Source organism: Primulina huaijiensis, chromosome 10 (assembly GCF_012295235.1).
Source record: "Primulina huaijiensis isolate GDHJ02 chromosome 10, ASM1229523v2, whole genome shotgun sequence".
NCBI classification, from domain to species: domain Eukaryota; kingdom Viridiplantae; phylum Streptophyta; class Magnoliopsida; order Lamiales; family Gesneriaceae; genus Primulina; species Primulina huaijiensis.
This window is the reverse complement of record NC_133315.1, coordinates 18,846,052-18,869,941: the sequence shown is the minus strand read 5'-3', so window position 1 is coordinate 18,869,941 and position 23,890 is coordinate 18,846,052. Positions and strand designations below refer to the sequence as shown.

Genomic DNA, 23,890 nt, shown 5'->3' with positions numbered 1-23,890 from the left:
AATGATGGGTTGTGACCCTACATATATCTAATTTTTCACCCCACGCAGGGACGGAGCCACATGTTTCTTCACCCGGACTTTAGTTCGGATGGTCCAATTTTTTTTTAAATGTATATGTAAATTTTGTATAATTTTGGAATAATATGATATTAGCCCGGATAGATCATTTTAAAATATTAAAAGATTCTAGTGTTTAAAATTTCAGCCCAGATAGAACCATATTTCTAGCTCCGTCACTGCTCCCACGGGCTATAATACTCGATATTAATGAGTCATATTAAAGCACAACAACATGCATGGAGGTTGAGCAAAGAAATATCGATGACTTGTAGTTCATCCGACACTAATATTATAAATTTAGGACGAAGTTTCAGATTTAAGACTCGAATATAACATTTGCCTCCCAACCGAGGAAAAAAAAAGAAGAAGAAGTTGAGCACATAAATGGGAATACTTTATTAAAAATGCGTAATTTTAATACTGTCATCAAATATTTTATTCAATCACTCCTCAGCAATCATCGTGCGATCATCTTTACCATTTATTATATGATTGAGAGAATACCATTTTTGGGACAGCGTTATACACACACACATATATAAGTGAGTCTCATGTGAGACCGTCTCACGGATCCTAATCTATGAGACGGGTCAACTCTACCCATGTTCACAACAAAAAGTAATACTCTTAGCATAAAAAGTAATACTTTTTTATGGATAACCCAAATAAAAGACCCGTCTTACAAATATGACCCGTGAGACCGTCTCACACAAGTTTTTGCCTCTATATATATATATAATTAAAATTTTAAATTTTTATTCTGATTTTGACATTTTTCAACACAATAATTAATATTTTGAAAAATTAGAATAATCATATAATAAGTTAAAAAAATAAGTAATCCAAGCTAAGAAGATAAGATATAACAAGAAATTTTTTACAAGGACGACAAATAATAATCACACCTAAAATAGTATGCATATACGATTTAATTAAACACACAAAAATATAATAAATAGTACGCATATTTATGAGGTAATTAATTTTTACCAAAATAATAAATAATTTATGAGGTAATAAATTTGATATAAATTAGCACACCTAAAATAGTACGATATGAGTAATATTTAAGTGATTCAAAAGCAACTATTTCAATTATATTATTTAAATCTAAATAGTATTAAATCCATGAAGCTTGTTAAACCAAAGGAAAAATTGAAATATTCGACTTATATATTTGTTTTTTTTTACGATTTTTGTTTTTTATGTTGTCAAAATTCATTTTTTATAAAAAAATCTTACATACACACGAATTAAAAGGATATAATTATTATGTGTGTGTATATACATATATATATATACACAAATTTAACAACATAAATGTCTAAATTCATGCATGACAAATATAAATACCAAACTTACAATTTTCTCTAATCTAAATATCAAAATAAGCAACTACCATTTAAACTTATTTTTTTAAATCATTTCCATCTATCCAAATTGGACTTAAACTCAAATTTAGATTGATTATTTTGGATTTGATACTTAGTCCTAACGGAATTACTTGAAAACGCATTGATCTTAAACGATTGTAACTTTGTTGAACTCTCAAATGTGTGGAGATATAACGTCAACAATACGTGCACACGCACACACATATATAGTCAGATAGTCAGTGAATTTTAAATCAATAAACTACAAATCCATCGATCCAAAACCATGTAATAAAACTTAATCATTGATATTAATTAAAAGACTAAAATAGCTAGGAGTGGATAAAAAGAATCCAAAAATTATTTATTGATAAGTCACTTTCTTTGCAGACAGTTATTTCTCTCGTATCCCTGGCGAGGCAGCCAAAAGTGCAATCAATGGCCAATGACAAAGGCTTGCTCAAAAATATGCTACCAATAATTCAAACATTGCCAGAACATATACATAAATAAATAATTTAATAAATTACAAGTTTTATTTTATTTTATTTTATTTATTTTGTGAAAATTGGGCCCGATTCTGATGTGGGTTCTAGGAATTTTAACAGGCCATGATATAGACTTGGCCCAAAAATGGGTAAAATTCATTTCATTTTCATCCTTGCATTTTTTTACAGTCAATTTCATATCTCAAAAACAAAAAAAATAAAAATAAAAATCAACCAATTAGTTACAATTATTAGAAATTTTATTACATCGATATCATCTATTAAAAATATTAAATAGTGAAAAAAATTGAAGTTTACCTAAATATATCAAATTCATTAATTTACTTTCATGCAACACAGACAAAAATATTTTATATATCTTACATCGTGTTAATATATGATTCTATTTTATATTGAGTACATTTTTTATATGTACGTTTTCACATATATTTAACTATAAAAATTTATATCGGGAGTATTTCTCTCTTGTTATCTCGTCGTTAAATAATATAAATAATTAGTGAACGACGAATGATACGAGAAAACTAAGTTTGAGATAAAAGAAAACATAAATAAATAAAGGTGATATGAGAAATAAAAAATAAAAAAATCTTGCTTTTCAAGAAAATAAAATAAAAAAATAAAATAAAAATTCAAAACAAAGAAATGAAGCTTAAGAATTCCTATTTGGAATTTTAATTTATATATACATATACATATCTCTACTATCTCTATAATAGTTGAGAGACCTATAAAAACTGTCATATGAGGACACCAATTTTTCTCCTTTTTTACCCTTTTCTAGAAAATAATATTTCAGATTTCTCATAATTCATCTGTTCTCATTCCACGACTCAATTAACCCACGTCCTGTTTCTCATTCCACGTCTCAAATAATTAGTTTTCTCTCAATTTATCAGTTCTAAAAAAAAACGATTTCTTTTCCAATTTCTCTCAGTTCTCATAGATTTGCTTCCCTTGCACTCTGNAGACCCGTCTTACAAATATGACCCGTGAGACCGTCTCACACAAGTTTTTGCCTCTATATATATATATAATTAAAATTTTAAATTTTTATTCTGATTTTGACATTTTTCAACACAATAATTAATATTTTGAAAAATTAGAATAATCATATAATAAGTTAAAAAAATAAGTAATCCAAGCTAAGAAGATAAGATATAACAAGAAATTTTTTACAAGGACGACAAATAATAATCACACCTAAAATAGTATGCATATACGATTTAATTAAACACACAAAAATATAATAAATAGTACGCATATTTATGAGGTAATTAATTTTTACCAAAATAATAAATAATTTATGAGGTAATAAATTTGATATAAATTAGCACACCTAAAATAGTACGATATGAGTAATATTTAAGTGATTCAAAAGCAACTATTTCAATTATATTATTTAAATCTAAATAGTATTAAATCCATGAAGCTTGTTAAACCAAAGGAAAAATTGAAATATTCGACTTATATATTTGTTTTTTTTTACGATTTTTGTTTTTTATGTTGTCAAAATTCATTTTTTATAAAAAAATCTTACATACACACGAATTAAAAGGATATAATTATTATGTGTGTGTATATACATATATATATATACACAAATTTAACAACATAAATGTCTAAATTCATGCATGACAAATATAAATACCAAACTTACAATTTTCTCTAATCTAAATATCAAAATAAGCAACTACCATTTAAACTTATTTTTTTAAATCATTTCCATCTATCCAAATTGGACTTAAACTCAAATTTAGATTGATTATTTTGGATTTGATACTTAGTCCTAACGGAATTACTTGAAAACGCATTGATCTTAAACGATTGTAACTTTGTTGAACTCTCAAATGTGTGGAGATATAACGTCAACAATACGTGCACACGCACACACATATATAGTCAGATAGTCAGTGAATTTTAAATCAATAAACTACAAATCCATCGATCCAAAACCATGTAATAAAACTTAATCATTGATATTAATTAAAAGACTAAAATAGCTAGGAGTGGATAAAAAGAATCCAAAAATTATTTATTGATAAGTCACTTTCTTTGCAGACAGTTATTTCTCTCGTATCCCTGGCGAGGCAGCCAAAAGTGCAATCAATGGCCAATGACAAAGGCTTGCTCAAAAATATGCTACCAATAATTCAAACATTGCCAGAACATATACATAAATAAATAATTTAATAAATTACAAGTTTTATTTTATTTTATTTTATTTATTTTGTGAAAATTGGGCCCGATTCTGATGTGGGTTCTAGGAATTTTAACAGGCCATGATATAGACTTGGCCCAAAAATGGGTAAAATTCATTTCATTTTCATCCTTGCATTTTTTTACAGTCAATTTCATATCTCAAAAACAAAAAAAATAAAAATAAAAATCAACCAATTAGTTACAATTATTAGAAATTTTATTACATCGATATCATCTATTAAAAATATTAAATAGTGAAAAAAATTGAAGTTTACCTAAATATATCAAATTCATTAATTTACTTTCATGCAACACAGACAAAAATATTTTATATATCTTACATCGTGTTAATATATGATTCTATTTTATATTGAGTACATTTTTTATATGTACGTTTTCACATATATTTAACTATAAAAATTTATATCGGGAGTATTTCTCTCTTGTTATCTCGTCGTTAAATAATATAAATAATTAGTGAACGACGAATGATACGAGAAAACTAAGTTTGAGATAAAAGAAAACATAAATAAATAAAGGTGATATGAGAAATAAAAAATAAAAAAATCTTGCTTTTCAAGAAAATAAAATAAAAAAATAAAATAAAAATTCAAAACAAAGAAATGAAGCTTAAGAATTCCTATTTGGAATTTTAATTTATATATACATATACATATCTCTACTATCTCTATAATAGTTGAGAGACCTATAAAAACTGTCATATGAGGACACCAATTTTTCTCCTTTTTTACCCTTTTCTAGAAAATAATATTTCAGATTTCTCATAATTCATCTGTTCTCATTCCACGACTCAATTAACCCACGTCCTGTTTCTCATTCCACGTCTCAAATAATTAGTTTTCTCTCAATTTATCAGTTCTAAAAAAAAACGATTTCTTTTCCAATTTCTCTCAGTTCTCATAGATTTGCTTCCCTTGCACTCTAGGTTTTTAATTCAAAATCTTACCATCCACTTTTTGCATACTGGGCTCTAGATTCCAAATCTTTCACACGAGGTAAGGACTCAGAAATTTTTACTCTCAAAATATCTGTTGTATTTTACATCGTTACTACTATTTGCTTCGGTTTTTTTAATTTCTATATATTCATTTTTTTTTTTGAGACCATGAAGGAAACAGACCCTTTCTCCGGTCTTTCTCCTCGGAAGAGAGATGGGAAAAACCTACCTTTATTGCTTGACTTTAACAAAGTTGTACCACATGTGTTCATTGTGTTAGTTGATATACATTTTCTGTTGGCTTAGTTGCTATAGTGGAGAAAATGTGAAAAGGCATATCCAGTTATATTCATATTTATATGTCCAATTATTTAGCTTAAAAGGAAATTTTATTTCGGAAAAGTTTGAATTTCTTCGATTGAGGAAGCTACGTTTATGATTTTTTTTTTGTTTTTAAATTGAGAATGGTTATCTCTATGTCATATTTATCACAGTAAAGTAGTAGGAAGTTGATAACAATTTGTTTCTCTACTATAGCTGGAGTTTGAGTGTATATCGTACGATTGTTTATTGAATATCTGTTCGAAATCTTTGAACTCAACTCTACATCAAAAGGCATGGCTTCGAATAACTGTCTAATGATCTCACAATGTATCGGGTTCATGTTGATTTTGTGTTTAAAGTTTGTTTTCAATTTCTACTTTCTGTATGTTGGATTTTTCTGAAGCCATGAATATGCTTTTAGGTAAAGAAATCATCATCTCTTCTCAAAAATTCGTTTTTTTGGAGTACACGAATATGTTTACTTTGTTGGGCCCTCGAATCGGAATCTTCACACTCTAGGAGGTGGGGGTGGTTCGGGTTCAGGAGGAGGATTTGGAGCAGGAGGTGGTGGTCTTGGAGGCTGCGCTATTTTTCCTCCATTGGAAGACAATGAGCTGCAAACACCATTTTGGTGTAGCCTTGGAGATGCCCTAAATGCGGCGCTGCTTCCTGCGACGGCAACCATTGTGCGGTTTCCGAGTGGTGTCCTCGATGTAAACAACCGGGTTAGAAACTGCACGTGAATGCGAATAGCCATCTTTGAAGCTCAGGATTGTTTGCTTCTTTTTTCTTGAAAAAGGTCGACCTGTTCACTTTCACCACCTATTTCATTTTCCTTACCTTCTGTCCTATGTCCTCTGCAGCTGCTTCACCAGAGTATCGGGTGAGCTTACCACCTTTTCCAGCCAGTTTTCCTGCAGATATTCCCAGTTTTTTGTTACCTTTGGAATCTGTCAAGGTGACAAATGCATTGTTTCGCATAAGCTTTATGTGGACAATATCAGCAATATTTGCCTCGACTATTCTATTTGGATATAGTGGAAATCTTCAAGCCCCAAGCTTTCAAGAACTATCTTGCGCACAATTTGATCCAATTGGGATAGTTGCTCTGAGAAGGACAGAATACTATTGCTGCCAACAGGAAAAGTCACGATATGTTGTGTAAAGAAAATGGTTTATAATTAAGGAAACCAAATAAATTTAACAGAAGCAGATAAAATCTGAGACTAAAACTCACATTCAAGAGAATGTATTAATTTTAGAAACTAATGAAAAAATTTACTCGTCTTGGGATGATTAACCAATATTCGGGTAAAGAGTTACCATCCCGTATGTTGATAACAAGACCTATTTTGCATTGGGAAAATATCTTTTTCCCACTAAATTGTTTTATTTTGGGTTTTAGTCTATTAACTCGTCGAGCTTTGGTTTTGGTGCACAAAATTTTAATTTCCAATTATTTTGGTCAAATTGATGACGTGAAACCAGACATCTATGTCAGCATTTTCTGGTACACCGAAACAAAATTTGAATACTTTGCGGAACCAAACCCAAAATAAACAAGTTAATAGAAATTTTTTTTTATTATATCTCTGTATTATAATCTTTGGAGAATACTATTAGATGAGTGAAATCGAATTTCTTTCGGGCGAATATCAAGATTAAAAATTCACAATAATTGTATGAATGATTACTCACCAAGAAAATCAATTAATATTTTAAATTTGAGTTGATGGATTTGAGTATTTGACTCATATTTAAAAATAATATCAAAATTTTTAGTTGCACTATGTCAAAAACTAAGAGATTATCAAATCTTATTGTAAATCAAACAATTAAAAAATTTGATAGTAAAACGACGTGGTTGGATGGGGAGATTTGATGATCTGAATTTAAACTTCCCAGTTTTAAAACCATTTGTTGGATGAGTGATATTCAAATCTATAGACCGATTTAAAATCACTTGATAAAGTTATTTTTTTAAAAAAATTTAATCCTCTTTTATTGAAACCGTTCCATTCATTGATATTAAAATATATTTTAATTTTGTAAAAAGAACACCATCCAAATGCATTCTAATAAATTTTATATGCATGCATATGCATATATNTCCTCACTTCTCAATTCTTTATTTATTAATTATTATCTACTTTGTATATCTTATTATAAAGTTAGTGTCATCTCAACACGACTCCACCAAAAAATGAGTTAAAAAAGAGTAAATTGAAGAAGGAAAAAAAGGTAATTGCATGAAAACTGAAGCGTGATTACGTGAAGGTCAAATTAAATATAAACTAAGGCTTTCAATCTCATGACAAAACAATTAGCTCATACCAGAAATCAGGATTTCCTTCAGACCACATAAGATTCGTGAAGGTTTCGACACTTCCAAGGTCGAGTGCATGATCAATCCCCAAGCTTTCGTAAAGTGGCACAACGGGAAGCTGCCCAATGTATCGCGATAGCGTATATTTGACCTGTTACCGAGTTTAGTCTGTAATGGGAGGTCAAAAAGCTGCTTCAGTCCACCAATCACCGAGTTTCGAAGATTTGGCGGAATTTGATCGAATGTTGCCAGAAAGCAGCCGAATTCTCGCAGGGCGAACTTTACTTGGCTTTTAACCGATTCTCTGGTAGGGGTTTAGCTTTCTTGTTTCAGTTGGGAGAAATTGATGGCCGGAAGCTCGATAGTTTCGGTGCCCATGTTTGGATACTTGGATGTTGGAAGACAATCGAAGAGCTAACAGAAAAAACGTGTTTGAAGTATCTATTAGTTTCATTCTTCTGGAAATTGGCCTTCAGTACTCAGCCGTCGTTTTTTTTGTGTTCAGTCCCTGGGTACTTTTTTAGTACCACATTTCCACATGAAGTGTACTACATTTTCACATGAAGTGTACCACAATTTGTATGACATAGTACCACAATTTTGTGGGTAGGAAGTAAACCCAAAGAAATGTTTTGATCGGAGATTTTTCACCAACTTCCTCATTCTTAAAAGTTTATATTTCAATTTATTTATTTTATTAAATTGTCTTATTATTTGTAAAGTCGTTTCATTATTATATTTTATGACGGCGACAACATGTTTCTCAACAAATTATATTTGAATTCTTATATTTTATGATGAGTAGTTCTTTTATAATACAATCTCACGCATCTTTATTCATGAGACGAATCAATCATATCTATATTTACAATAAAAATTAATATAGTTGACATAAAAAGTAATACTTTTTCGTGGGTGACCCATATAGAGTATTCGTTTCACAAAATTGATAACGTGAGACCGTCTCACAAGAGTTTTTGTGTTTTATGATACTGACCTGGAAGAAATCAGGATTATGTAGTTGGGTGGGCTAAACCAAATACGAATCATAATTTTATTTTATTTTATTTTTCACACGAAAGAATACACTAATAAAAAAAAACTAATAGGTCAAAATCCATAATAAGTTTATGATATTATAATGAACAATATTTTAATCAAATTCACAAGTAAAAAAAAAAATTAATGCTATGACAAGGATAACAATATTAACATTTTCGGAGGTTGGAGCAGCAGACTGAACATGCAGGAATCAATTGAATTTGAAGTTAATAAATATTAACCAAGAAAAGAATAATTATTTCATATGACTTGGGATAAAGAAAATTTAGACTAAGCCCTTAACATAATAAAGACAATGCTCAATTATGGAACAGCTATTAAAAGCAACTGGGGTTAAAAAATAAAAATAAAAAAGATTTGGGCTAAGACCATAGTGGAATAAAAGCGATGACTTGACTTGGTATTTTCATGAGAAAAAAAAAATTGAAAAGATTAAATCTTTGGGTCATAAGAACACAAGTATGTAATAAAGAAGCCCCGCCTAGACACCACCTCACCACTGATAATAATGACATCATTGTTCTCAACAAATTAAATTTGAAATATTTTTGTAGCATCACAAGACCCTTTATATTAAAAATATATATACCACGATGAACCGGTGTTAAATGTTAATAATCTCAAATCCTTATATTAGAATAGTATATATCATGAGGAGCTAGAGTTAACAACCACGATCTATTATTTTAAAAAAATCTAGAGAAGTCAAGCAAGGTCGATCCTAGCAATTTTTGGGCCCGAGTCTAACTTTTTTTAAAAAAATTTCTCATCATGTGTTCATATTTTTTTAGTTCCATGAAAACTTTTTCGAATTAAATCAATATATTAAAATCAATATAAAAAATAAACGAATAAAAAGATCAAACATGTTCAAAGTGATAACTAAAAAAAATCATCTTATAAAGCAGATTTATACATTTCGTCGAACAGATTGTAGACAACAGATGGAATTGTCGGATACTATAGCAATACTACTGGTCTAGTGCTATGATACAAAATTTTAGTGTTCGATGAAGCAAAACAATCTTGTACGAGAAAATAAAAAAGGAAACCAACCACCAAAAATAGTCAGACTTGGTAAAGAATATAGTGGAAGATTCGTGATTATCTAGAAAGATCGAGAAACTTCATGGTTTAGATTTTCTAGGGAATTCACTATTAATCGAATAACACCAAATGAATCTCGATTCTAGGGGCGGCTGTGCCGCTTGCTGACGACAAGAAGTGGTAGCGAACGTTTTTTTTCAATAGGTTCTCTGTAGTCAAATATTTCATACGAACTAGTAGTGTTTGGGCATGAGGATTGCGCGAGTTAAAAAATAGAGTCAAAAATATTTTGTCCACTAATTAAACATTGAGTAGGCTGAGCAATTTTTTTCTTTTATGCGGGTTAAGAGTTAAGAAATACTAGTTACTCTGCACACGTGATGTGTGTGTACAGTCTTTTTTTATCATTATCGATGGACTAAAGTGAAATTTGACAAATTATGGAGGGACTAAATTGATATTTGAATTGTTGAAATAAAAAAAATAAAAATAAAAGTGTGTGTTGAAATAAAAAAACAAAAACAAAAAACAAAAGTGTAATATTATTATAACATAAGAATAAAGTTGGAAGAAAAAGTTGGTGTCCTTCTTAGGTGGTTACTATCATGTCCTCAACTTTAATAAACTAGAATAGATACATGAAATATTAAATTGAAATTAACAAAAAGAATGATTGTTATTTTTGTAATAAAAATATGGAGATACCAACCTACCAAAGGTAGTTATTATAATATTCATATTTTTAATGATATAATTGTAAGAAATATTGAATATTGGAATGTGTGGAATAAAGTCTGAGGAAGACGATGACTTTGTTATAAAAAACCCAAAATAATATATTTATGTTGGAAAAATATATACTAATATATAATAAAATTTCAAAAAATTATAGACCTCATAAAATAAATGGGCTTGAGTCAATGGACTCTCATGCTTCTATATAGGCACGGCCCTGAAGTCAAGGTTAAAAATATATATCATGAGGAGCCGATGCTAGTAACACATGAGAACTTCCCAAGAACTCATCGACTGATCTTATTCATGCATGCTTAGCCAAACAAACACCTTAGCTTATATATATATATATAAGTGGTTGTCCTTGTTAGCTCATGCTAGCATTGTCTTTCTAGATCGCCACTATCTTATCTCGTATCTTTTATCGTGTAAAAAAGAGTGTCCCTCTTCGTTAAATATGATCGATTCAACAAACTTGCAAAAAATAGCAAATATAGATTAATTAATCTGAGAGAAAACTGCGGACATTCAATACCGTTGTCAGGGGAAAAAAGAAATGGTTTTCCACAAAGAATGTACATTTACATCATATTAAGGAATTAACCGAGTAAGGGCCCAAAAGCTTACATGATTATTTTTGTAGAGGAGGAACAAATTTGAATGGTTTATCCAGGAGGAGATTTCTTAGTTTTGGGCGGTGTTTCATGCTCATTTTCAGCTGTCAAAAGTTCACCGAATCACTAGCATAATTAAAAAGCGGAATCACTGTTTTTTGCCTTCCCAAGTAATAAGTCTTTAGCTTCGTTTATTTTAGAAGCAAGGTAATGGCTACCACCTGCATCAGGATGATTTGCTACCATCACTCGCCTGTGTGCTTCCTTTATCTTATCGGGCGGGGTGTTTTCCCTAATCAAGGTAAAGTCAATCATTTGATGCAATAACGGATGATAAACATCACATAATTTCCAAGTTTCAAGAAATTTGGGCGGGGCTATGCTCACAGACAAATTTGTAGCAGTTTCATATCAATGAAGCAAACCAAAAAAATCCAAAACTCACTCAAGCATCCGTGGTCAAAAGATTCAAACGCCATTGTGTTTTTCCATATTTGCTGATAACCAAATATCAATTTGTCAAGTAGAGAACACATGAACTTAGCATTCCAGTTTTAGAAGATAACAAATTTTCAGCATTCAGAACAGCTTTAGATTATATAAGTGGCAATTTGAAATTTCGAAACAAGACGAGGTAGAGAAAAATCTTGAAACTTCACAAGAGATCCAGCAATTGTATTCTGAGCTTGGTTTGAGTTGATTTGGTCAATTTTAAGCCCAAATTTCAGATTATGAGTGCATTGGCTTACGCCAAATAAACTCAAAAGATCTTTACAAATTATACATCAAAATTTCCAGCTCCACACTTGGATTAAGATGAGTCAAACTCATGTCTTTCTTCACTTCGCACACTTGCATGCATGCTTGTGCACTTTGCAGTTTTTTGAATAACTAGAAGAATTTCATAAATCCAATATTTTTTAACTACAACAGTAATACGCGATTTTAAGAAATCTGCCCCCTAAAAAGGAAACATAGAAAAAGATATCAAACAAAGCAAGATTAACAATTCCATTAGCATATGTTGCATCAAGAAGAAGGTTTGAACTCACCTAACACCAAGAATTAGAGCCGCCTCCCTCCTAGTCATTGTAGGCTGGAAACCACCTTCATAAAATTTACGAATTCTAGCAGTAGGTGGTCTTGCTTTAAATGCCTGCCAGGCCTGAATGCCATATCTACCAGCATAAGCAGCAGCAGCAATTGCAAGTCCTGCAATCAATGGCGTAGTCTGTTGCAAATTTCAGGTTTGAATTTCCCAACAATAGTAATAAAAAAATCATCAGCAAATAACTCAGGTAGCAACAATCACTATAAGTAGCAATTCACAATGAATGAGATCATTATAAACTGCAGCGAAGATATGACTTATGAGAGGTGAAAACTATCCATTTCAGTTCAAATTGCTTCAAGTATACCTGGCTTATTCATCTTGATCATAACATCCGAAAAAATGGCAAAAGATATAAAGTTCATAATTTAGGGCCTCTTTGGTTGCCTTCTCTGGTAAAAATTCAAAACATGGTTTTGATTGGAAGAAATACTAATTCAAAGTATACCAATATTTAACCTTTTTCAGGACCCTAATTGCGAACAAATAATTAAACACCATAGAATTAGTTCGCTCCGGTCTTATAGTCACATTTAACTCTAATACAGAAACCTTTACTTAAATTTCACCTGATGTGATACGTTCAACTGAATTCGATTTATACAGGAGGCATAATATTACTATAACGTTGATGATGCATTCGGTATTTAAAGGTCAAAATTTCTTTTGGAAAAACTACTTACAAAAATCGAACAGTTTTTCTAAATTCGAGGGAGGATTGCTCCATTATCTTGTTAACTTCGCCCCAATGTTACAAAACCACATGAAACCAGCATAGATCGATCAACTGGCGTTAGCACAGATCAACAGACGACTTAGGCAATTATGCTAATATACAAAACAGACAACATGGAAGCCAAAAGATGAAAATTCTGACAAAAAAATCATGATAACCCAACATAGAAAATGGGTAATTGGCAAACATCAAGTCGCCACTCTTAGCAGCATCAAAATCAAGTAATTAAGGAAAAAAAAATTAATTAACACTGAAAAACAATTCACACGTTCATCTAAGCGACACTCATGTATTGAATAACAAGCGTAATGCACAATGAAAGAAAGGGGTGCAGCACTCACCATTATTGGTTTCAATACAAATTTAGGCTCCGATAAACGACAATTAACCTCGTGAATTTTCTTGATAATTCCTCTATATATTCAACAGTCTCGGACACTGTCCTTCGATATTCTAGAATTAGGGGTTTGTGACCAAAAAATCTCAACCGAAGAACTTTCCGTCTGAAATATGAACAGCCGAGTGGAAAATTAATCGCGTCACAGGCAGATGAAATTGTATCCATTTAGAAAATCTTTTTAATTATTAAATATCTTGATTTATAATAACAAGAGTGAAATAAAATTAAATATTATTATTAAATTTTCACTAATTTCAATTTCTAAAAACAACTTAAAAATCAATTAAAATTTTCACTAATTTCAATTTCTAAAAACAATTAAAAAATAATTAATATTATAGAAAATAATTAAAATTTGATAATAAAAACTGATAATTAAATAGTAACACAAATTTTTACATTAAAATACGCTTAGTAATAATTATAATATAGTAATAATAATTTAAATATGATTAATAATAATTAAATTAGTTATAATATTAGTCAAATTATATTTAAATATCACTAGATTTATTGAATTTATAATTATTTTAAACTTTACATATTAAAAGAAATTTTAAATTAATTAAATATTATCATTTCTTCTCCAAATGATTATATAACAACCAACAGAAAGATATATAATAACACATAATTGAACTGATTTATTATAATCTTAATCATGCACACAAAATACATTATAAGTAAATGATTAAAAATCAATCGTCATTTATCATGTATTCAAACCGAATAAATAGAAGGATGCAATCAGTGGGAGGTCTTCCGACCTCTAAAAAAAAATGCTATATTCTGAGAATCGTGCCCAAATATGTTATACTAAGAAGAACTCAAAATGCTTCTATCGCAAGATATGAAATTATTTGATCTAGAAAATATAATCTTTACCTTTTCTTTCAAAGGTGTCACTTTGAAATGTCAGGTGAAAAGCGAAAATCCAATCGACAATCCTTGTTTGGCAAATTGGACATTCGGAACATGCAAGAGAGCAAGATTCACATACTGCAATAAAACATCAAAATGTAAGTCTGCTGCTCTAATTATGAGCGTTAAAGAGGGGAAGAAAATCCAAAACGAACAAGACCAATCAACCTTCCCTCGTACCATATTAAATTTTATATGTAAAATGTAAAAAATTGCATCCCCTGCCCTTCATCAAACTTCAAACGTAAATTCAGAAGGCAATCAGTAAGCTTACAGCAAAAATGACGACAAGGAAGAAGCATTGCAGCGGCAGATGTTTCGAAGCAAATTTTACATACGTGAGAATTTCCATCTCCATGTTCAGTGTACCTAAGTTGATTCTCCTTTATCTCCTGCATTCGAGCCTGAAAGAATTCCGGGAAACATAGTCAGGGTTTCAAACAGAGAATGGAGTGGAGAATCCACGTAACATAAAACCACATATGGAAACATTTACTTTCAGGTGAACCACAAGAGGCTCATCTTTGTTAGCAGTAGAAGATGATATTGAAACATCAGGAGCACATCTGTCTTCCAGGATTTCATCCCTCCACTGAACATCAGCAGCTTTTGGTTCACTAATTCGATCTATACCCTCATTCTGTGGGTCAGTAATCTTAAGCTCTCGCATCGTATTTCTAACTGAGCGACTAGAACCCACATATTTGCCAGATCATTTTCAAGGGAGGCCTCCCTCTTCTTTGCCTCTTCAATCTTGCTCCTGTACTCATCTTCCAAAATTTCTTTCTCGGACAAGGCAGCCTCGAGAGCAGCCTCCCTTTGTTTGCTCGCTTCCACCTCCATTTCCAAATCATCCAGATCAAGATTCCAATATTCAAAGTCACTGCTAACCGTTGAAGAAACATCACTTGTTCAGTCAGAAAGTCGACCCCGGCGACCGGTCCTTTGGACATCGACGTGCTCGCGTTTACCACCTTTAGAATTCAACTCACGAGCAACTTCTAATATTCAAGCAACCATTTTGGAATTCAACAACACAATTAACACATGGTTTGAGTTAGTAAAAAATGGTTGGTTTGATTACGTAAACAATGATGTTTTAATTTTTGTTTTCTTCTCTAAACTTTATCTATAAATACCCATCCATTTTTCATTTCAAAATCACACAAAAACACAAAATCTTCTCATCTACAATCTTAAGGAGTGTTTGTCCATACAAGGAATAAGATTCGTGTTGAGAAAATTAGTGTTAAAATCAGAGTGTTTTGAGTGAAATATTTTGTATTCTCAATTTTCTTGTCTTCTTTGTTATTCATAAAGAAGTGATCTTGTGGATGTAGTCCAATCTTAAAGTGAACCACTATAATATTGATATTCATTTTATTTATTGTTGATATTATTCGTGATGTTCCGTTACGATGACGTTATTTTTTTATTTCCCTGATATCAATAGCAGCTTGTACAATAAAATTTTGTATAGGCCTGTACAAAGCCCAAGGTTGATCTAAAGGCCCAATTATCCGGCCTATCAACTAATTCCTACTCGGTCAAAATAAAAGTCGCTCATCTGACATGCGCTTTAAGCTTCAAACCAGTAGATAACATTATAAAAGGCCGCTAAAATCTTCTTGATCAGTATAGCGTGCTGGAAGAAATGGTGGCCTCACTTCACAATCCTTCATGTTCGTTGCTTATCCATCTGCCCAAATCTCTAAAATTCAGTAATTTTTCTGTCAATCAGATATAAATCGTATTTAAATTGCATGTTGAGTTCTAGAGGGTATTCGATTCTATTATGTTTTCGTAGAAACTTCTTGCTAAATCTTATTCTTTTCGAGAAGCTGCTGCACTATGTTTTTAGTTTCCATTGAATTTGGCAAAGAACAAGGGTTCAAAGGAGACATAAAACTATTTGTAAATTGTAATTTATTTTCAATCCACGTGACAGGGAATAGTTATCCAAGAACCTTAACTTCAAAAATGTCGGGATGTAACGTATTTAATAAACTAGAATCAAGAATTGCTAGTGTGAGGGCTAGTGAATACACTATGGACGTTGATGTTAAAGCCGAGGGGAAACTCTATCTTGGAATGGACTTCGGGACATCTGGTGCTCGGTATGCTCTGATTGACAAGGATGGAAACATACAAGCTGAAGGGAAGAGGGATTACCCTTTGCATATGGTAATTAATGGGCCATTACTGCACTATTCAAGCTTCAGATTGTGATTGCTATTCCTGTTGGCATTTTAGTTGCAATTGTTAGTCTGATTCTTTCGTAAGATGCATGCATAATCTTGTAAGTGTGGTCTTAGAAAGAGTGAAGAAGCCGTAGATTGGGTGAAATCTTGGAGAACTACACTTTTTGCCCTCTTGGAAGATATCCCAGTCGGTCTTCGTGCAGCCGTTGCGTCCATTTCTGTGGATGGTACTTCTGCAACAACTCTCATTGTTGATAGGTTGAATTTTCTCAAAAAACTCACATGATTTTTCTACATTATTTTGTTACTACTCTAGTTTAAGCTTTTTACCCAATTTTTTTGATCGACGTAGCACAACAGGTGAACCCTTGTGTAGACCACTCCTCTACAACGAGAGTTATCCCGAGGCTTTGCCATTGGTGAAGGCGATCGCTCCTGTTAACCACACAGTTTGTTCTGGTTCTTCGACATTGTGCAAACTTGTGTACTGGTGGAAGTCTTTTAATTCAGCAAAACAATCGGCTGTGTTGTTGCATCAAGCGGACTGGTTGTTGTGGCTTCTGCATGGCAGGCTTGGAATTTCTGATTACAACAATGCTTTGAAGGTCAGATTTTTTCCTGTAAAGCGCACAACTGCTTATTTTTTAACCTATTCCACAGACCATTAAAATTAGTAATTCTGCAAATGATTTTTTAAGTATTTCGACAGGTGGGTTATGATCCAGAAACAGAGTCATATCCCCCTTGGCTTCTCGCTCAGCCATATTCTCGTGTTTTACCTACAGTTCTGTCTCCTGGATCCACCATTGGTTCCATGAAAGAGGTCGTCAGAACACATCTTGGTATGTTTTAAATTGTACAATATCTTGACTTGAAGTTTAAAATCCTGAGACATTATTTTTATAGGATATTGTCCTATAATTTTCCCTCTTGATATTTCCTCAGAAGTTCCCCTGCTTTTGGACCAAAAATTAATGTAGAAACATTTATTTTTGTCTGTAGGTTTTCCAAAGGATTGTGTTATTTGCACTGGCACCACGGATAGTATTGCAGCCTTTATTGCAGCGAGAGCTGATCAACCCGGACAAGCTGTGAGAATCTTGCTACCTCGTTTTCCTACGAAGTTGCTACATGGGCAGCTTTTTGATTATTTATCAGGGGCGATTTGTTGCTGCTGTCTTTCCTATGTTTAGTCTCTCACTATCCTTTTTTTAATTCTTGGAACACAAGAATGTTTTATACTTATGAATCACCTCTCTGATATATGTTTTTCTACGACCACATATGGAAACCGTCGTTTCTTTATGATTAGGTCACATCTTTGGGTTCAACACTTGCTATAAAATTATTGAGCACCCAAAGAGTAGAAGATGCACGTTTTGGAGTGTATAGTCATCGCCTCGATGATAAATGGCTCGTTGGGGGAGCTTCCAACACAGGCGGTGCTGTCCTTCGACAAATTTTTACAGATGAACAGCTGCAGAAACTGAGTGAGCAGATAAATTCTTCTGAAGTCTCTCGTCTTGATTATTACCCTCTCCTAGATATTGGGGAAAGATTTCCAGTAGCAGACCCTGAAATGGAACCAAGGTAAGAACTTGCTTTTATTCATCCTTGCAGGCATCAATACTATTCTTTTTTCGCTAGTGGTTTTGCAAATGTCGTAGTTTCAATGCAGAAGAATATTGTCCATGTTTCTATGTTTATCATATCTCGTGTGTTCTACAATAATTACCTCAAAAGTGATATTCTGTATTAAATTATCATATCAGATTGCATCCTCGCCCGGCAAGTGATGTCGAGTACTTGCATGGCATTCTTGAGTCCATCGCCCGAATTGAGGTGAAGAAGCCACCGTTTTCATTTGGTTTTTTCAGTTGGCCGCCTTGTCCTTAATTAATTATGGAAGAGAACTCCACCAAATAATTGCCTTGCATTTAATTTAGGCTAAGGGTTACAGCTTACTGAAGGAACTAGGAGCAACCCCAGTTGAAGAAGTGTTTACTGCAGGCGGCGGGTCGAGAAACAAGAAGTGGATAGCCATACGAGAGAGGGTGCTTGGTTTGCCGGTGCGAAGGGCGCTTCAAACAGAAGCTGCCTATGGAGCTGCATTATTAGCCATGAAGGGTGCTGATAGCTAGGCGTAGGTTGGGGCAATCGCGCCTCGTATAATTTTGCATGAAATAATTAATCACAAGAATCTTAAATTTAATCCCTTTTCTATATAAAATTTTCTCTTGTTCAGTTGAATTTCAAAAAATTTCACCATATGGGAATGTGGTGGCATTTATTAAGGGTGATTTTACAACCCATCCAAACCGAGATGCACCACATTTATTTTTATAATTTATTTTAAAAAAATAAATCATACACTTTATAATTTCTTTAAAAAAAAAACACATCGACCGTGTTGCTTTTATAGTAATTTTGTAATATTTATATATATGCAATATTTCATGGTTATTTATTAAACACGTAAATAGGATATCACTAATTTAACGATGATATAAAATATCAAATAAAAACGAATAATTGGGTAACTCATTTTTATTAATTATCTTTGGTAGAATTTTTATTTTATATATTTATTTATATTGAGTAATTTATTCTTCCATAGGCACATATGTCAATTAATTTAATGTTCCACTCACTTGTTAATTATTTTTTTTATTATGCTTAATTTCAATTACACCATCTGGAATTGAGATATTATAATTATTGAAAAAATTACATTTAATCTAGTACCGTTTCTCAATAGGCAAAAACTTGTGTGAGAAGGTCTCACGGGTCGTATTTTGTGAGACCGATATCTTATTTGCGTCATCCAAGAAAAAATATTACTTTTTGTTCTAAGAGTTTTACTTTTTACTGTGAATATCGGTAGGATTGATGCGTCTGACAGATAAAGATTTCGTAAGATCGTTTTACAAGAGACATACTCTTCTCAATATTGTTGTATTTTTGTAATTTTCTTAAACTCCAAAAAAACGTCTAACCGTCCCAAAAACATTCAAAACCATACATTTAATTTTATTATTTGAATATCCACAATTTTTTTTAAAAAAATCTTTCCCACTTCCTTTCATTTATTATTCATCACTTATCTAACACAAGGTAGATATGGGTGCTATATATCCCTTTCTTTAATTTTTAAGATATCATATACTTAAACAAGAACTGATTGCTCGGCTCCAGTTATTGGCTGAAAACATGTACAAAATTTAAGAACAATGTATTTTGGTATTGAACTGTGAATTGTTTTAAGTATACAGTTTTGTGATGGCTAATCAATGCGTCCCTAGAAGTCTTTGACAGTTTGGCTGTGGGTATCATAACCTGCGTAGATCGAGTCTATTAACACTTTTATTATGGTTAATGGCTGAAATAAAACATTAACATGGCCGGTTCAGTTCATAAAGAGAACTCTCATCCTGGAATATTGGAAGGAATGATGACTCTCACGTATCCAGGAACTTCTTGCAAAATTCATTTCTCTGCTTGATACACGGTGAATGTCGTCAAATCCGAATATGTGAAAATGTAATGGTTTGTGTCATGACTCATTCGGGTTCACGTGTTTATCAATTGTGGGTCAGTTTATATATTTGTTCAACTTGCTGTTTGTGAAGAAATAGTTAAACACGAAATGTTGTCGCAAGAGTCAGTCTGAAGCTGAAACACTTTACTATGATAGTTGAAATGTTCTAAAATGATTTTAATTGGTGGTTTGATATCATATTACACTAAGGATGCGGTTGGCTCAATGTGTTTTTTGAGGTCAAGAATTTGACAGGAGATAATTTCTTTTTCCATGCATAATGTGCGGTGGTATTGTTTGCTGAAAATTGCAATAACAGTGTTGGGATCTGGTGTTTACGAAATGAAGGACGAGTGAAAGTTTTGTAAGACTGATTGTTATGGACATTGATGTGTGGTTCTGGTGGACAGGGAGGAGGCATCAACTGTGGTGGTGGTGATGATATTGTTGCGCGTAGAAGTTGGTTGCTGATTGGGATATTTAGGAAAATGAGCTTAGCAGCAGGAGCCGTAGCAGGAGCAGGAGTCCAATGGATTGTAAGCTCAGTACTCAACGCTATTCTAATCTTGATGCACCGTATAGGCGGGAGTCGAGGAGGGGCTTCAGGTTATTTGGTCTTGATCCATTCATCTTGTTCATAACTATTATTTTCATTATTGTGTAGGTTGAATTGAAGAGGGGGCCATTGAAGTGAGGGATCAATACAAAGGGAAACCATATCTTATGCTGTGCCTGGCATCTTTCTGCGTGTCTCGGGTCTTGATCCAATCTACTCCACACCTGATTTTTTAAATTCCTTTTTGCTCTATCCTCTCAAACCTCAATAATTCACACAAATCCGAAGTAATTTACATAAAAACACATAATGGAAAGTTCAATGAGAGGGATTGAATGGTTGCTTTTTGTCTGATAGTTGCTTGCTATATCCCTTTCGTGACATTGTGTGTAGGACTTACCAGCAAGTGGGGCATATGAGTCGGGCTTGCATTTCCATGGCCATATGTCACAACTGTGGAGGAAGAGGGCACTTGGCCTTTGAGTGCTCGTCTGGTAGGTTCATGGACAGATATCCCAGAAGGTACTAGAGGAAGAAGTTTGTGGCTTATGTGTTAAAGGCCAATCATGCAGAGTTTTCTTTGTTTTGTATTGAGTTGAGATTGACGTTGCACTCTTGGTACTTTGTTGGTTGGACTTCTTCAGATCGGTGTCGTCTTTGGACTATTTGTATGTCTAATGAATTTTATACACCTTTGTTTTTTATTTTGACCGGTCGACAATCGTCTCAGTCTGTTTTTCTGCTTGGATGCATGAAGATATTGTGCGAAATAATTTGATAATTTTTTGTTTATTAATTATGATAGTATTTCACGTTGCTAATACTACTTGCCCTTTTTATCTTTTTAGTTTTAAAGAAAGTAGTATATTTATGCTATATTATTAAGTGTGACATTTTTAAAATAACTTTCTTAGAGGACACCAAAATATTTAATTCCATAATTACCATTCTTACTTCACTAAAAATCTATTCAAGTCATTTCATATTTTACATAGAAAAAAATCTAAACAAAATTTCTCATTTAAATCCAACAACTTTTCTAAATTGAAAATAATTTCATGTTAATTGTTTAGTATTATTTGATCAAATTAATAATAATAATAACACATGCAAAGCGTGTGCGTTTTTATTAGTATAAAATCGGGAATCTTTTGTAAATTTATAGATGAAATTCATTTGTAGTTTAATCAAACTATAGTTTAATTAAAGGTAAGAACATACTGCGAAAATCCGTTGTAGTCTAGTTGGTTAGGATATTCGGCTCTCACCCGAAAGACCCGGGTTCAAGTCCCGGCAACGGAAATTGTTTTTCACATTTCATTTTGAAAATTAATATACAAAGTTCGGGTATGAATTCCTTAAAACCCTAATTTTGTAGATCCCCACGAGGTATGGTTTCTTCCTTGATTCTCCAATTATCCTTACTTACTGAGGTTTTAATTTATCGCTTTCAATTTTTCAATGTGTGCTTTCACTAACGTTTCTGAAATTTTAAATTGTATAAACTACAAATTGAAAAAAATTTGTCTCTATTTTTAACCATCAGAAAGCATTTTCGGGAATGGCGGATGATGAGATGCCGATAAGGTTGATGAATTTCGTCTCGGAAGAGCAGTTGGAAGAAACTCGGAGAACTCGGGGTGTTCGAGTGGAAGATGGTACTGCGCAGAGAGACAGGTCTCTTTACGAGATTTTGCAGGAAAACAAGGATAAGAAGGATGCTGAATTCAACGAACGATTCAAGCACAGGCCACCTAAAGCTTTGGATGAAGACGAGACTGAGTTTCTCGATAACCTGGAAATGTCGAAAAAAGAATATGAGCGACAGCTTGCAGATGAAGAAAAGATGCAGCTGGAGAACTTTCAGGCAGCCGTAGCAGCACAATCTACTGCTGTACATGAGCTGAAGGAGGCCCCGTCAGTTTCCAAGGTCCAGGAAAAGAAATCAGTTCTAGGAAGGAGGAATACAGCAGCTCGTCCGCTGGGAATGATAATTAAAGTGAACCCACAAACGAAGAAAGCAAAAACAGACTCTGCGGATGCAGAAGAAGCTTCGACTGTGGTAAGATCATGTAATACTGATACAAAAGATACCGCGAGAAATCAAGACGGTGATAATGATGAGTCTAGGCTTGTATCTAGTAGCAGTGGTTTGGTGTCATATAGTAGTGATGAAAGTGAAGAAGATTGATATCATATCATTCATTTGCTTTAAAACTTGGCCAAAAAAGCTCTTTTTTTTTATGTATATTAAAAACCCCCATTTTTTAGGATTGTTATGAGTTATGAGAAAGACTTTAATTAAATGCTAACCAGGAAACTGTGAGATTTGGCATATGTTGAAATTTCAATCTTTGGCATGGTTTTTACCTTGAAAACACTGTTTTTTACATTGAGAAGTTTGTTGTGTGTTCAGAGATATTGTGACCGTAATCACTTACAATTTCACGTGTTCTTGGATATTGATTGCATAATGGAGAATTTTCCATGTGTTAATTTTCTTATACTGATATACATGTTTAAAGTGGTGATACACCCACTCACGAATCAGATACTTGATCAAGTTTTTAAAATGAACTGGATTTTATCTTCATCGGTGCTGAAAGATTTTATGCATACCCTTAGATGCTTCGCATATTTTAGCCGTTGTGTTGGTGACTAAACAAAGTAAGACTCTATCATGGGGTTTCCATTCTGTAGAATTTGATCTGTATGGAAAAATGCTTCCACCGGAACATGTTGCAAAGGATGATTATTGACTAACCAAATATCGCAAATTGTTACACTGCATGCTAATTCTCTTACAGACACATTGAAAACTCTCTGAATCCAACTTGACTCTGCTGCTCATGACAAAATGCGTTCTGATGTTTCTTGGCATTGAAAGTCCTAGACAATGCATTATTTGATATTCTTGTTCCTTCTGGTTAGTAAGGGAGAATTCCACACTGGAAGCAACCTAATACTAGTAATTTATTTCGAAAAATTCTTGAAATCTTATGGGAAATTCAGTGACAGCAGAACTTTTATAGCTGATATTTTAGCACAAATCTTGGCCCCGTCCTTAAAAGTTAATTAGCTCCCATGATTAACGCTAACCTGGCACGCATTCCATCTTCTGGTATGGTGCACGCTGTGTCGCTCTCGCACCAATTCCGGGAATAAACCATGACCATTAACACCCAATCAAACTAACAAACAGAACATTAATCAGAAA

General features: G+C 32.7%; 4 protein-coding genes and 1 non-coding gene across 8 annotated transcripts; 3 read left to right on the top strand and 2 right to left on the bottom strand.

Annotated features, from left to right (window-relative positions):
* Nucleotides 1-11,104: 11,104 nt before the first annotated feature.
* Nucleotides 11,105-13,611, bottom strand: LOC140985804 (mitochondrial import inner membrane translocase subunit TIM14-1-like). Its single transcript, XM_073453737.1, has 3 exons — nt 13,399-13,611; nt 12,263-12,441; nt 11,105-11,502 (listed from the first exon to the last, which is right to left on the bottom strand). Exons 1-3 carry the CDS (start codon nt 13,399-13,401, stop codon nt 11,346-11,348), a joined length of 339 nt encoding a protein of 112 aa, XP_073309838.1. The 5' UTR covers nt 13,402-13,611; the 3' UTR covers nt 11,105-11,345.
* A 711-nt stretch (nt 13,612-14,322) lies between these two features.
* Nucleotides 14,323-15,055, bottom strand: LOC140985977 (kinesin-like protein KIN-7D, mitochondrial). The gene is made up of 3 exons (XM_073453908.1): nt 14,875-15,055; nt 14,653-14,782; nt 14,323-14,456 (listed from the first exon to the last, which is right to left on the bottom strand). The coding sequence occupies exons 1-3, from the start codon at nt 15,046-15,048 to the stop codon at nt 14,323-14,325; spliced, it is 438 nt and encodes a 145-aa protein (XP_073310009.1). The 5' UTR covers nt 15,049-15,055.
* Nucleotides 15,056-15,953: 898 nt separating this feature from the next.
* Nucleotides 15,954-18,905, top strand: LOC140986612 (D-ribulose kinase). 3 transcript variants are annotated; one of them, XM_073454917.1, is made up of 9 exons: nt 15,954-16,099; nt 16,327-16,562; nt 16,698-16,837; nt 16,932-17,184; nt 17,289-17,421; nt 17,582-17,670; nt 17,892-18,169; nt 18,352-18,421; nt 18,526-18,905. In XM_073454917.1, the coding sequence occupies exons 1-9, from the start codon at nt 16,033-16,035 to the stop codon at nt 18,718-18,720; spliced, it is 1,461 nt and encodes a 486-aa protein (XP_073311018.1). In that variant the 5' UTR covers nt 15,954-16,032; the 3' UTR covers nt 18,721-18,905. The 3 variants fall into 3 exon arrangements, with proteins under 3 accessions (XP_073311018.1, XP_073311019.1, XP_073311017.1); XM_073454918.1 differs by having other exon boundaries at nt 15,969-16,060; XM_073454916.1 differs by having other exon boundaries at nt 16,092-16,562.
* A 2,997-nt stretch (nt 18,906-21,902) lies between these two features.
* On the top strand, nt 21,903-21,975 carry TRNAE-CUC (transfer RNA glutamic acid (anticodon CUC)). Its single transcript has one exon. It is a non-coding gene; the product is annotated as a tRNA-Glu (tRNA).
* LOC140986463 (uncharacterized) lies at nt 21,917-23,010 on the top strand. Of its 2 annotated transcripts, none has more exons than XM_073454719.1 (2): nt 21,917-22,062; nt 22,220-23,010. In XM_073454719.1, the coding sequence occupies exon 2, from the start codon at nt 22,235-22,237 to the stop codon at nt 22,862-22,864; it is 630 nt and encodes a 209-aa protein (XP_073310820.1). In that variant the 5' UTR covers nt 21,917-22,062; nt 22,220-22,234; the 3' UTR covers nt 22,865-23,010. The 2 variants fall into 2 exon arrangements, with proteins under 2 accessions (XP_073310820.1, XP_073310821.1); XM_073454720.1 differs by having other exon boundaries at nt 21,925-22,062; nt 22,224-23,010.
* The last annotated feature ends 880 nt before the right edge of the window (nt 23,011-23,890 follow it).